The 12013-nt window shown below is 36.1% G+C and overlaps 1 protein-coding gene across 1 annotated transcript in view; it reads right to left on the bottom strand.

The window, feature by feature from the left end:
* LOC101587879 (ATP-binding cassette sub-family G member 2-like) overlaps positions 1-12013 on the bottom strand; it is a 65537-nt gene that overhangs the window by 30219 nt on the left and 23305 nt on the right. The window contains exons 7-8 of the mRNA XM_004640650.2: positions 2897-3001; positions 2073-2329 (exon numbers count right to left, since the gene is read on the bottom strand). Of these exons, the coding sequence (XP_004640707.1) occupies positions 2073-2329; positions 2897-3001 (362 nt within the window). The remainder of the gene's footprint in view (positions 1-2072; positions 2330-2896; positions 3002-12013) is intronic.

Here is a 12013-nt window from a genome sequence, read left to right as displayed (position 1 = left end):
AGAATAGATATACAGTTACTTTCTCTTAGTTCAATGAGAAGAAAAATTTGTACTAATAGTGTTTAGACAAGATATGTCTGCATCTTGTACTCTGAATAACTATTATGAAGACAGCAATATGTAATGTATTAATTATTTTAACTGTCCTATTAACCTGTTTTGAAATTATCTCATTGCTATTTCTTTCTCATTAATATAAATTAGTTTATGGATGAGTTTAGAAAAGTTTAAAGATGCAGGCTAGAGAAAACTTAGAATGTTATGAGCTAAGCTTGATAAGTGATTCTGGCCTGAGTTTAGAAAACCAAAATGCTGACAGGAATGCAAGCATTAAAGACCAGGTGCAGAAAATTTCAATTAAAAATTAAGAATTCCATCAATATTAGCCTATATACTATATACACTATACTCTGCAGAAAGTTTTATATATTTTCCTTATTTCCTGAGAATTTTGTGGGAGACAGAGATTAAAGCTAATGATCTAATTAATCTGGTAGAAGAAACTTCAAGACAGCCTAATATTTAGTTTGCAGTATGGTATTTCTGACTGATTTTAGCCAGATTTATAGTGAGAATTAAGGGCAAAAGGCAGAGCATAAACTTTTGTAAAACTTAAGATTTTTGCTCAGAAAGAACAATGTGTAAAGTTGAGGCCAAAAGATGTCCAAAATACAAACAAAATAAACCTCTCCTTTTTCATATTGTGAGTGTAAACCTTTCATTTGGGAAGAGAGCTGCTAGGCTTTATACCCAAGAAGATATTCCTAGGGAAGTTGTCCCCTGCGATTCATTTCACTATGTTTAGCTCTCCAATCACTCAAGAAATCACTGCAGCTATCCCACTGACAGTGTACCATGAAATTATCCCTGGGATGCTGGCTTTAACATCACAGTGAATGTAAGCATTACAAGGTCAAGAAGGCTCCATTCACATTTCAAAGCAATCTTGGAAGACTAGGCAAGGCAGTGTGTATACCTATAGGAATGAAGTCAAAGGTTCAGTGAAAACCACTGGAGGTTGGAGATGTTAGGCATATGAAATAGCAGCTGAAGAAAGTTGCAAACTATGAACGGATTCATCCCAAGAGAGACTATGTGGACTGAAATCAGAAAGGCCATAGGAACAAGGTCACCTGAGCCCTTGAAAACTCCTAGTTTATCACATGCACTAGAGGCCACATATGGAACTACAGGACTTAATTTTTCTGGCATGGTTTAGGTCTTGCTTTGGTTCAATTCTTTCCCTTCCCCAACTCTTCCTTTTCTAAATAGAAAATTTGGGCTGGCCAGACAGCTCAGAAGGCTGCAGACACTGGGTTCGATCCCCAGCATGTGCCCCAGGGCTCGCTGAGATGGTGAATGAGACTGGGTATGGTGACACGTACCTGTAATCCCAGTGCTTGGGAGCCTAAAAACAGGAGGATCACTATGAGTCTGACCTGTGTAGTGAAACCCTGCTGACCCTGTACTAAAATACATTTTAAAAAGTATATATAAATAAATGAATAAATAATAACTAGAATAGTTTTCCATTTGTTATTGTACCCTGTTCTTGTTTTAATGTGCTCTAGTTTTCTTTACTCAGTAGCCAATCATCTGAACTTATAAGAAAATAAGCTCCGTGTAAGCAGTGTTATTTTCACTCATTTTGTTCATTGGAGTGCCCAAATGCAAGACATACTCTTGTGTTAAACTTATTAAATGACTTAGTGAATGAAAATGGATAGCTACTGTAAATCCCCAAGTATAGATGACATTATATTTAGTTTCCAGTTTCTGAAAAAGAAAAATTTTCCCTCAAAGTACACATTGTGTCTTGTCTACAATTCTAGTACAGTAGTCCAAAAAAATACTAAAAAATTTTTGCAAGTGGAAACTTAATTACATTTTACTTTAGAAATCATGCTTCCTTACAATGGTTTCTCTGTCCCAAATAGAGTTAGGGTAACAATTGAATGGAATTCATGGGTAGAAGAAAAACATAATTTTGAAGTAGACTACATTGGAACCAAATTGCCGCCACATAAGTACTTCACAGTACAAAAAAAAAAAAAAAAAATCTGCTAGATTACCTGAGCTACAGAGGCCTGGGGATTGCCCAGTAAGTTTTTGAATGAACGCCATGCAATCCATCTGAGCTGATGAAAAAAGGAGGTGGCATAGGTGATTCTCCTGGAATTTTGATCTCCAAAATTCCTCTTCTTCAGACTACCTGAGAATGTCTCTAATTCAGTTTTTATTTTTCTGTAGCAGGTGGAGTCAGCATAATACTCAGCTAATTTTTCTATGACTGGTTTGTCACTGTTAGAAGGTTCTTCAATCCCATTTGCTTTAGAATAAAAACAGATGAAGAAAGGAAACATTCTTAACAGGTAACAACTGATTTAATTCATTTTACCTCTTTGTGGGATAATACCTACATTCTAAAGTTTACATATGAAAAAATTACTAGTTTTTCATTGCTTTATATGTTAGAAAATATAGCTAAACTGACTTCTGCTACAATTTTATGGATATAGAGAACTCATTTTTTCCTATCTGGATCCAATTTTTAAAATAGACTTCTTAGCATATGGTTAAAATTCTTTACATAAAACATGATTCTTACATATAAATGGAAAAGTGCCAAGACTCCTATCTTTTTAAAGTGCTATAAAATTATAAATTATTCACGTTTAGTGGAAATTCCCCTTTCAACTGATAATATACAAGCAACTGTTCATTTGTAAATTTTTTAAAAGCATGGATACTACTTATGGAAACAAGATATGAATGTTGACTGTTAATAGAGTATAGGATTAACATTCAAGAAGCCAAGTTTTAAGTGGCTAACAAATTACTAAACCTCACCCAACTTAATTAGGCAAAACATTATGATTCCAAGAGATTTACATACCTTCACAGTCTTCTTCATCGCTACTTAACACAACAGCAGAGGAGACTCCATTAATGATATCCAAGAAAAATTCTGCAGGGTTGCGGTAAGGCTCATTATGGTAGCCTGTGAGAGAAGACAACTCAAGAACCTGATGGTCTTAGAAAATAAAGAGCACTTGCTTATAGGAGATAGCTGTAGTGAGCCATGGGAAGAGATCCAACAACTTCATTCTCATCTTCTTGTCTCTGCTGTCCTCACTAATTTGCTTTTTTCTTTTATATATTCACTCACAATATTTCAATTTTTTGTGCCTAAGAAAAGCATATATAACCGTCCTCTACATGATGATAAAACTTTACTAAGAACTTGCTCAGCTTTGAGCCACCTAAGAAGCACATACCCAGTGTCTTATTGGGTCTTGGGATCTAGCCCTAGTATTTATATCTTGTCACTTGCCTTTTTCTCTTTATCATTGTTATCCTTTGCTTTCTGGCATCCATGAACTAAATATCTTTATCATTCCTTAGCCTTCTGCCATGATGTTCCTGCCTTGGAGGACCAAGGACTGAATGACCATGTACTGAATCTTCTGAAACCTTGAGATACATGAACCTCTCCTTTAAATTGTGGGTACTGGGGTGCGAGTGGAGATGCAGGTGCATGGACTAAGACTCTGTAGACCCATGACTAGAATCTGAGACAGCGAATAATAGCTTTTGAAGTCTGCAGTAAAAAATGGCCTCCGATAAAACTACATTGCAAAAATTGAGAAAGAAACAAAACGGAAAAAGTAAAAAAGTTGAAGAAGCAGAACCTGAACAGTTTGTAGTAGAAAAAGTACTGGACCAACATGTAATGAATAGGAAGGTGGAGTATTTTCTGAAGTGAAAGATATTTACAGATGCTGACAATACATGGGAACATGAAGAAAATTTAGATTGTCCAGAGTTACTTGAAGCATTTCTTAATTTGCAAAAAGCTGATAAAAAAATAGTACAAAAACAAAATCTCTGACAGTGAATCTAATGACAGCAAGTCAAAGAAAAAAAAAAAAGATACTGCTGACAAACCTAAAAGTTTTGTTAGATGTCTTGATCACGAGCAAATAATTGGTGCCACAGATAGTAGTGGAGAATTGATGTTTTACATGAAATGGAACAATTCAGATGAAGGTGACTTGGTGCTGGAAAAAGAGGCAAATATGAAATGTCCTCAAGTCATAATGGCTTTTTATGAAAAGAGACTAACTTAGCATTCTTGTCTAGAAGATAAAGCTCAACAAATTACATCGTGTGTGTGTGTGTGTGTGTGTGTGTGTGTCTTGGTTTTGATTTACTAGTGTGGGAAAAAACATTCTAATAAAAATTAAGTTTAATATGTCAGTTTTGAAAGTAATATTTGGGAGAGTGGTTGGGTTTTGTTTGTTTTGCATCCATAGCACTGGTTACTCTGAATGAATAAGTAAAGGTTTTGTAGTTGCTTCCTTTATCAGAAAAGAGCATTTGGTAGCCTAGTACATTTTTGCTGCTTTTCTAAATGTTGGGAGGAATTGTCCATAGTCCAAATCAGAACTCAAGTTTTAGCTCATATGCTTAAGGACCATTCTGAGTTTATTTGTTTGTGTGTGTATAAATAAAATTCTTATGTAAGTGTTTTTTGTTGGTTTGCTTTTAAATGTTCACCAAAACAAAAACTGTGGGTGATAATCTCATGTTTGAGATGCCATCATTCTTAGCATCCTAAGAAATCACGTCCAGTTAAATAGAAAGTGTTCTTGAAGCCATAACTTTTTAAGTCAAATAGATGGTTTTGTAGTTAATTGGACAGTTTAAAGTAGATATTTTCAAAGCAGCCATTTCAGAATCTATATCTGTCTTGAGTCACAAAAATGCAATTTACTTCCAAAATCCTCCCTCACCCCCAAAAATGTCTTATCTAGCTGAGCATGGTGGCACATGTCTACAACACAACACTTGGGAGGCTAAAGCAGAAGAATCTTGGACACTCAAAGCCAGCCTGGTCTACAAAGTAAGCACAAGGCTAGGCTGAACTACATAGCGAGACCCTGTCTCAAAAAGAGAAAAAATTCTTATCTCTACCAACAGCTTCCCCACCTGAACTTATTCGGCAACAAGTCAAAACTTGGTTTGTTTGAATTCACTAAGGAAGACTTAACAAGGGAACATTAAAAATTCCTCAAGACTAATTACTTCACAGCAAACTGAAATCTGCATTCAAAAGTCAGGATTCATGTATGTGTGAAGACTTGGCTCACACTTGTCAGGTCCAAACCCAGGCACAAAGCATGAGTGAGAATGACATTGGTGCCCTTGGGACTCCTACCACCACACCGTACCCCCGCCACACACACCCTCCAAGTGAGTGAGAACTTCTACCTTGTTCTTGGGACCCCCAGATCCAGTCCTAGTCGAGGCCCGGTGAGGGTGTGAGAGAGCTTCCCATCTCCCCTACTCCCCCTTGTCCCCTTCAGATTCAACACAGTCCTGGCATACTAGGCTGGGGTGAAACTGCAGCTGCAGTCCCTGCAGAGAGAGTAGGGGACAAAATCACCCAGCTAGTCCAGGAGCAGAACATCTTGCCAGAGGGGCACAGCAGTTTACTCGCAAGGGCTGCAGCAAGAAGGAGCTGAGCACAGCAGCCAAACCCAAGCCAGGCACAGCCGGAAACATTCAAACTTTGTAGAGTTGCACATGAATTTCAGTAGGTGCTAAGGTTATAACTGCACCAAAGCTCTACAACATGGGTCAGAAGACAGCGCTGTACAAAATGACGAGAAGGAGCAAAATGCAATTTCAGACCCCAAGCCCACCCATAACAAGTGCAGAGGACACTAACACAGAACAATTCAGGAATCACATAGCAGAAATCAATGAATCAACAGCTTCTGAACTAAAGAAACAATTGCAGAAAGGTATAGAGGAACTCAGATCAGAAATAAAAAAAGAAATCTCTGAATTAATAGCATGTAAAGTAAAGAATCAAATGCAGAAACATACGGAGGAAGGTGAATCTGAAAAAAATCTCTGTAGGAAAAGAATTAATAACTGCTTCTAAAGAAGACATTGATAAAAAAAGAGAGATTACAGAAATGACGGAATTATTGAATGAGCGATACAGGAAAGAAATAGCTTGCATGAAGCAGAGTCAAAAAGATATAGGGGAACTTAAAATCTCAATCACAAACTCGAAAACCCATTTAAATGAAAGTGAAGACAAAGTTTCAGATCTTGAAGTCACTGGTGCAGCTAGAGAAAAGGTAAGAAAATATCTCTTAAAAACAACTAGGATGCAGGAAAAAATAATTCATCACCTGCAAGAAGATGCAAAGATGAACAATGTGAGACTAGTAGGCATCAATGAGAAAGAAGGAATCAATACAAATGACATTAAAAAAATATGGGCAGAAGTAATAGCAGAAAACTTCCCAAATATGAGGAAAAAATCTGACATTCAGGTACCTGAAGAATGCAGAATGCTAAGGAACCTCAACCCAATTAAAAACAAACCGAGATATATAATAGTCAAGATCCCAGAAATCCAGCACAAGAAAAATATACTGAAAGCTAGTAGAGAAAGGAAGCAGATTACATTCAAAGGAAACCCCATCAGAAGTACGTGTGGCTTCTCTTGACAAACCACGAAGGCAAGAAGAGCACGGAGCAGAGCACTTCAAGTCCTCTATGAAAACAAATTCCAGCCCAGAGTACTATATTCTGAAAAATTCTCTTTCATGGTTGAGGGAGAAGTGAAATGCTTTCATGACAAAGAACAAGTAAAGAATTTCATGATGACAAAGCCAACTCTACACAGGTTCCTAAAAGATGTTCTAGACAGGGACAAAAATGATCAGAACTCCATGAATGAGAACAGAAGAAACTAACTAAATAGAGCTAACAATTAAACACAGGAGAAAAAAGAGCAAACAACAATAGGTAAACAACGTATCAATCATAAGTCAATACATTTCAATTATAACCATCAATGTAAATGGACTCATTTCACCAGTTAAGAGAAATAGACTGCAACAGTGGATTAGGAAACAAAATCCAACAATATGCTGTATACAAGAAACACATTTAACTCATTAAGACATTCATAGGCTGAAAGTCAAAGAAAGAAACACAATACTGCATGCCGAGCACGTCAGAAGAAAGCAGAAGTAGCAATCGTATTTTCAGACAGTCTCAACTTCAAACCAAGAATGATCAAGCAAAATAAAGAAGGCCACCATATACGGGTTAGGGGAAAAATTCAAGAGGAAAAGGTAACACTCATAAATATGTATGCACCAAACATGGGAGAACCCAACTGTATAAAACAAATCTTAATGGACATGAAAAATTTAATATCAAAAGCCACAATCTTAAGAGGAGAACTTAACACCCCCTTATCCCAAAAATATAAGTGAACTAGACAAAAAATTAGAAAAGAAGCAATAAAACTGAACAAGAGCTTGAAACAAATGGACTTGGTGGACATATACAGAATGTTCCACCCAAACACAGCTGAATACACATTTTTCTCAGCTGTGCATGGATCATTTTTGAAAATAGACCACATACTGGTCCATAGGTCATGCTTAAGTGCATGCAAGAAAACAGAAATTATCTCATGCATATTATCAGACCACAGTGCAATGAAAATGGAAATAAATGCCAAAAGAAACCAGAAAAAAAATCCTAAAAGCATGGAAATTAAACAACACCTACTCAGAAACCAATGGATCACAGATGAAATTAAACAAGAAATTCAATATCTACAATTCAATGAAAATTCAACCACAACTTATCGGAATTTATGGGATATGATGAATGCAATTTTTGGAGGGAAATTCATAGCTGTGAACTCACACATTAGGAAAACAGAACAGGAACAAATAAACACCCTAATGCTGCACCTCCAACAACTGGAAAAGGAAGAGCAAACCAAACCCACAGCCCAAAGACGGGAAGAAATCATAAAGATTAGAGCAGAAATTACTTCAACTGAGATGAAGAAAACAGTTCAAAGAATTAACAAAACATAAAGATGGTTCTTCGAAAGATTAAATAAAATTGATAAGCCCCTAGCTAACCTCATCAAAAAGAGAAAAGAAAAAATTCAAGTACAAGCAATAAGGAATGAAAAAGGTGTAATTACTGCAGACCCAGTAGAAATTAAGAACATTATCAATAGCTACTTTGAGAATCTTTACTCTCACAGAATAGAAGACACAGACGAAATGGACAGATTCCTAGAAAGGTACAAATTACCAAAACAGAATCAACAAGATATAATCACTCTCAGTAGCCCAATAACAGCCAATGAAATATGAGATGTAATAAAAAACCTACAGACAAAGAAAAGTCCAGCTGGATTCACAGCTGAATTCTACAAGAAATTTACACAAGATGTAGTCCCTATACTCTTCAAACTCTTCAATGAAATTGAAAAGGAAGCAACCCTCCCAAAATCATTCAAGGAGGCAAGTATTATACTGATACAAAAAGCAGGGAAAGACACAACTAGAAAAGAGAACCACAGGACAATCTCCCTCATGAACATAGATGCAAAAAATCTCAATAAAATCCTAGCAAATAGAATACAGCAAATCATCAAGAAGATCATACACCATAACCAGGTAGGATTCATCCCAGGGATGCAAGGATGGTTCGATATATGCAAATCTACAAATGTAATACACTATATCAATAGTGAAACCTAAAAATCACATGATCATCTCAATTGATGCAAAAAGGCTTTTGACAAAGTCCAACACTCATTCATGTTCAAAGTCCTACAGAAAATTGGAATAGATGGCTTGTACTTCAATCTGGTAAAAGCCATTTATGAAAACACAATGGCTAACATAATTCTAAATGGGAAAAAAATTGAAACCTTTTACTCTTAGATCTAGTACAAGACGAGGATGTCCGCTATCATCACTCCTATTCAATATAGTTCTGGAATCATTAGCTACAGCAATTAGACAAGAGAAAGAAATAAAAAGAAAAAGAATAGGTATAGAAGAATTTAAATTATCATTATTTGCAGATGATATTATAGTTTACTTAGAAGACCCAAAAAACTCCACCAAGAAGCTACTAGAATTAATATAGAAATTCAATAGCATAGCAGGATACAAAGTCAAAACCCGAAAATCTTCTAGACAGATAAGAAACACATGAGAGGGAAATTAGAGGAACAATAGCTTTTACAATAACACCGTGGAAAATGAAATAACTTGCAATTAATCTAACTAAAAAGTCAAAGATCTTTTCAAGGAAAATTACAGTACTCTTAAAAAAGAGATCGTACAAGATTTCAGAAAATGCAAAGATATTCCATGCTACTGGATAGGAAGAACCAACATTGTGAATATGTCCATACTTCCAAAATTGCTGTACAGATTTAATGCAATCCCTATCAAACTACCACCAAAATAACTCCCAGACTTAGAGAAATCTTTCCACTTTATTTGGAACCAGAAAAGACCTAGAATAGCAAATGTAATTCTGAGCAACAAAGACAAGGCAAGAGGCATTACAATTCGTGACTTGAAATTATACTATATGGCTACTGTGATAAAATCAGCATGGTACTGGCAAGGAAATAGATCTGAGAATAAATGGAGTAGAAGACATTGAAACTCCTACAAGCACACTCAGCCACCTTATCCTTGACAAAGGTGCCAAACATACTCACTGGAAGAAAGACAGCCTCTTTAACAAATGGTGCTGGAAAAACTGGTTCTCTACATGCCGAAAACTAAAACTTGACCCAGGTCTATCATCAGGCACTAAATTAATGTCAAAATAGATTAATGATCTAAACACTAAAACAGAAACTCTAAATCTCCCGGAAGAGAAAGTAGGAGGAACTCTTGAAAACACAGGGGTAGGCAATGAGTTCATGAACAAAAATCAAATTGCATGGGTAAAATTTGAAAGAGTTAATGACTAGGACCCCTTCTTATTGAGAAGTTTCTACTCATCAAAAGAAGTTTCAAAGAGAAAAGACAACCCACAAATTTGGAAAAAATCTTGACAAATAAGTATTCAGACAAAGGTCTGCTCTCTAGAATTTATAAAGAACTAAAAAACACTAGGGCCTCAAAATTTAAAGATCCAATCCAGAAATGGGCATCTGAGATGAACACCCAATTCTCAGAGAATGAAATTAAAGAAGCCAATAAATATATGAAAAAAGACTCCACATGCCTAGCCATCAATGAAATGCAAGTTAAAAGAACTTTGAGGTATCATCTCATCCCAGAAAGAATGGCTATCATAAAGAATTCAACCAACAACAATTGTTGGAGAGGCTGTGAGAAAAAAGGAACACTTCTCCACTGCTGATGGGAATGTAGACTGGAGCAACCATTATGGAAATCAGTGTGGAGACTCCTTAAAAAACTAGGACTGAAATCCCATTCAAACCAGCTATCCCCCTACTAGGAATTTTCCCAGAGGATCTGAAAACATGATATCATAGTGATATATGTGTACCTATGTTTATAGCAGCACAATTTGTGATAGCCAAATCTTGAAAACAATCAAGATGCCCTTCACCTGAAGAATGGATGAAAAAGATGTGGTATTTTTATACAATGGAGTATTATTTAACTATAAATAATGATAAAGTTGAAGCCTTTATATTGGAGTGGATGCCACTTGAACATACACTCATAAGTGAAATAAACCAGATACACATGTGTAAATACCTTATAGTCTCCCTGGTATAAGAACTCCAAAGAAAAAATAAAAATAGAAATGTATAATACAATCAAAAGGAAAGCAAAGCCTTGAGGACTAGACAATGAAGAGAGAGCAAGGAGAAGAGATAGGAAACATGACAGAGCAAAGCCATAAAGTTATATGTATGAGATGGGTAAGGAAAAGATCCTGAGAATCTTCAGAAGATTTTCGAATCTAGCAGTCAACTGGAACGATTCTCACCCTGACTAACTATATATGTTGGCAGCTGTAAACTAAGCAACTGCACTGAAGATGGCAATTTGTAATAGTAGGTTCATGCTTAGAGTGCCTGTCATTCTGGTCTTCTGAATGTGGGCTTCTTGCCATGACATACCTGTTGCCACTGCGCTATCTCTTGGGTAGAGGTTTATTTAAAAATGAAGTGGATGGTGAATGAAGGAAGGAGACTGGAAAATGAGTGTTGTGGGACTGTCCTGCTACTGTGTTGTATATGGTTAGATTTCTGGACTGATGTGTAAATATATATAATTGTTTATTCCTATTTTTAAATATATTTTAATTATTAAAATTATTGCATCACATTCTTAGGGACTTAAAGTTTAACATATCAATACTTAATGAAAAATACCTGTTCCATGGTATGCCTAAGATGTTCGATATTCAGACAGATAGTAAGGTTGCCTCCACAGCCTAGGTTGTATGGTAATAGCAATAAGCTTCTCTTCAGGAGGGCTAACAACTTAAGTTTGCACATCAAAAATTAAAGCAAACAGAGGGCCACAAGGAAAGCCAACATTTTGGCCCTAGCCTTCCAAGGTCAATTAAGACTCAGAACATATGAGAACTTGTACTGTAACATCATGTAATTCAGTTGTGTCCCAAATTTTCTGATCAAGGAGATTATGGGGCCAAAGAGGAAAGTGATTGATGATATAGAGCGTGCGTAAGGAGAGTCACATGGTGAGAAAATATTTTTTCAGGCTTTCACAGAGAGCAAATTGGTGAATCAATGGCCGTGACTCATCCACATGGCTGACACTGACAAAAGATCTACAATCTGAGGTACAGGGTCTCAGAATAAATCCTGAGGAGATTTGACTGACCTTATCAGATACAAAATTTACAATTCTTTTTACATAGATCTTGCCTTATCTTGGCCTTAATCATCCAGCAGAAGGATAAAAGCAAAGTATAAGAAGTAAAGGCATGTTGTTATGATGAGCTGTAGGGGACTCAGGTCAACAAATTCTGATGTTGCCAGTCATGTGGAAGACCCAATACTATTATGGACTACTGGACTATTTTGGAATATTTTGCTCAGTTCATACACCTATAATATTTAAATGATGGAATTAAACAAAAAAAGGGGATGTGGAAGAATGACCATTTTGCATTTGTGTATTTACAATGGTTAGGA

The sequence above is a fragment of the Octodon degus genome, unplaced genomic scaffold (assembly GCF_000260255.1).
Source record: "Octodon degus isolate 3935 unplaced genomic scaffold, OctDeg1.0 scaffold00125, whole genome shotgun sequence".
Lineage (NCBI taxonomy): Eukaryota > Metazoa > Chordata > Mammalia > Rodentia > Octodontidae > Octodon > Octodon degus.
Note: the sequence above shows the minus strand (reverse complement) of the source record. Positions and strands in the feature narration are given on the sequence as shown.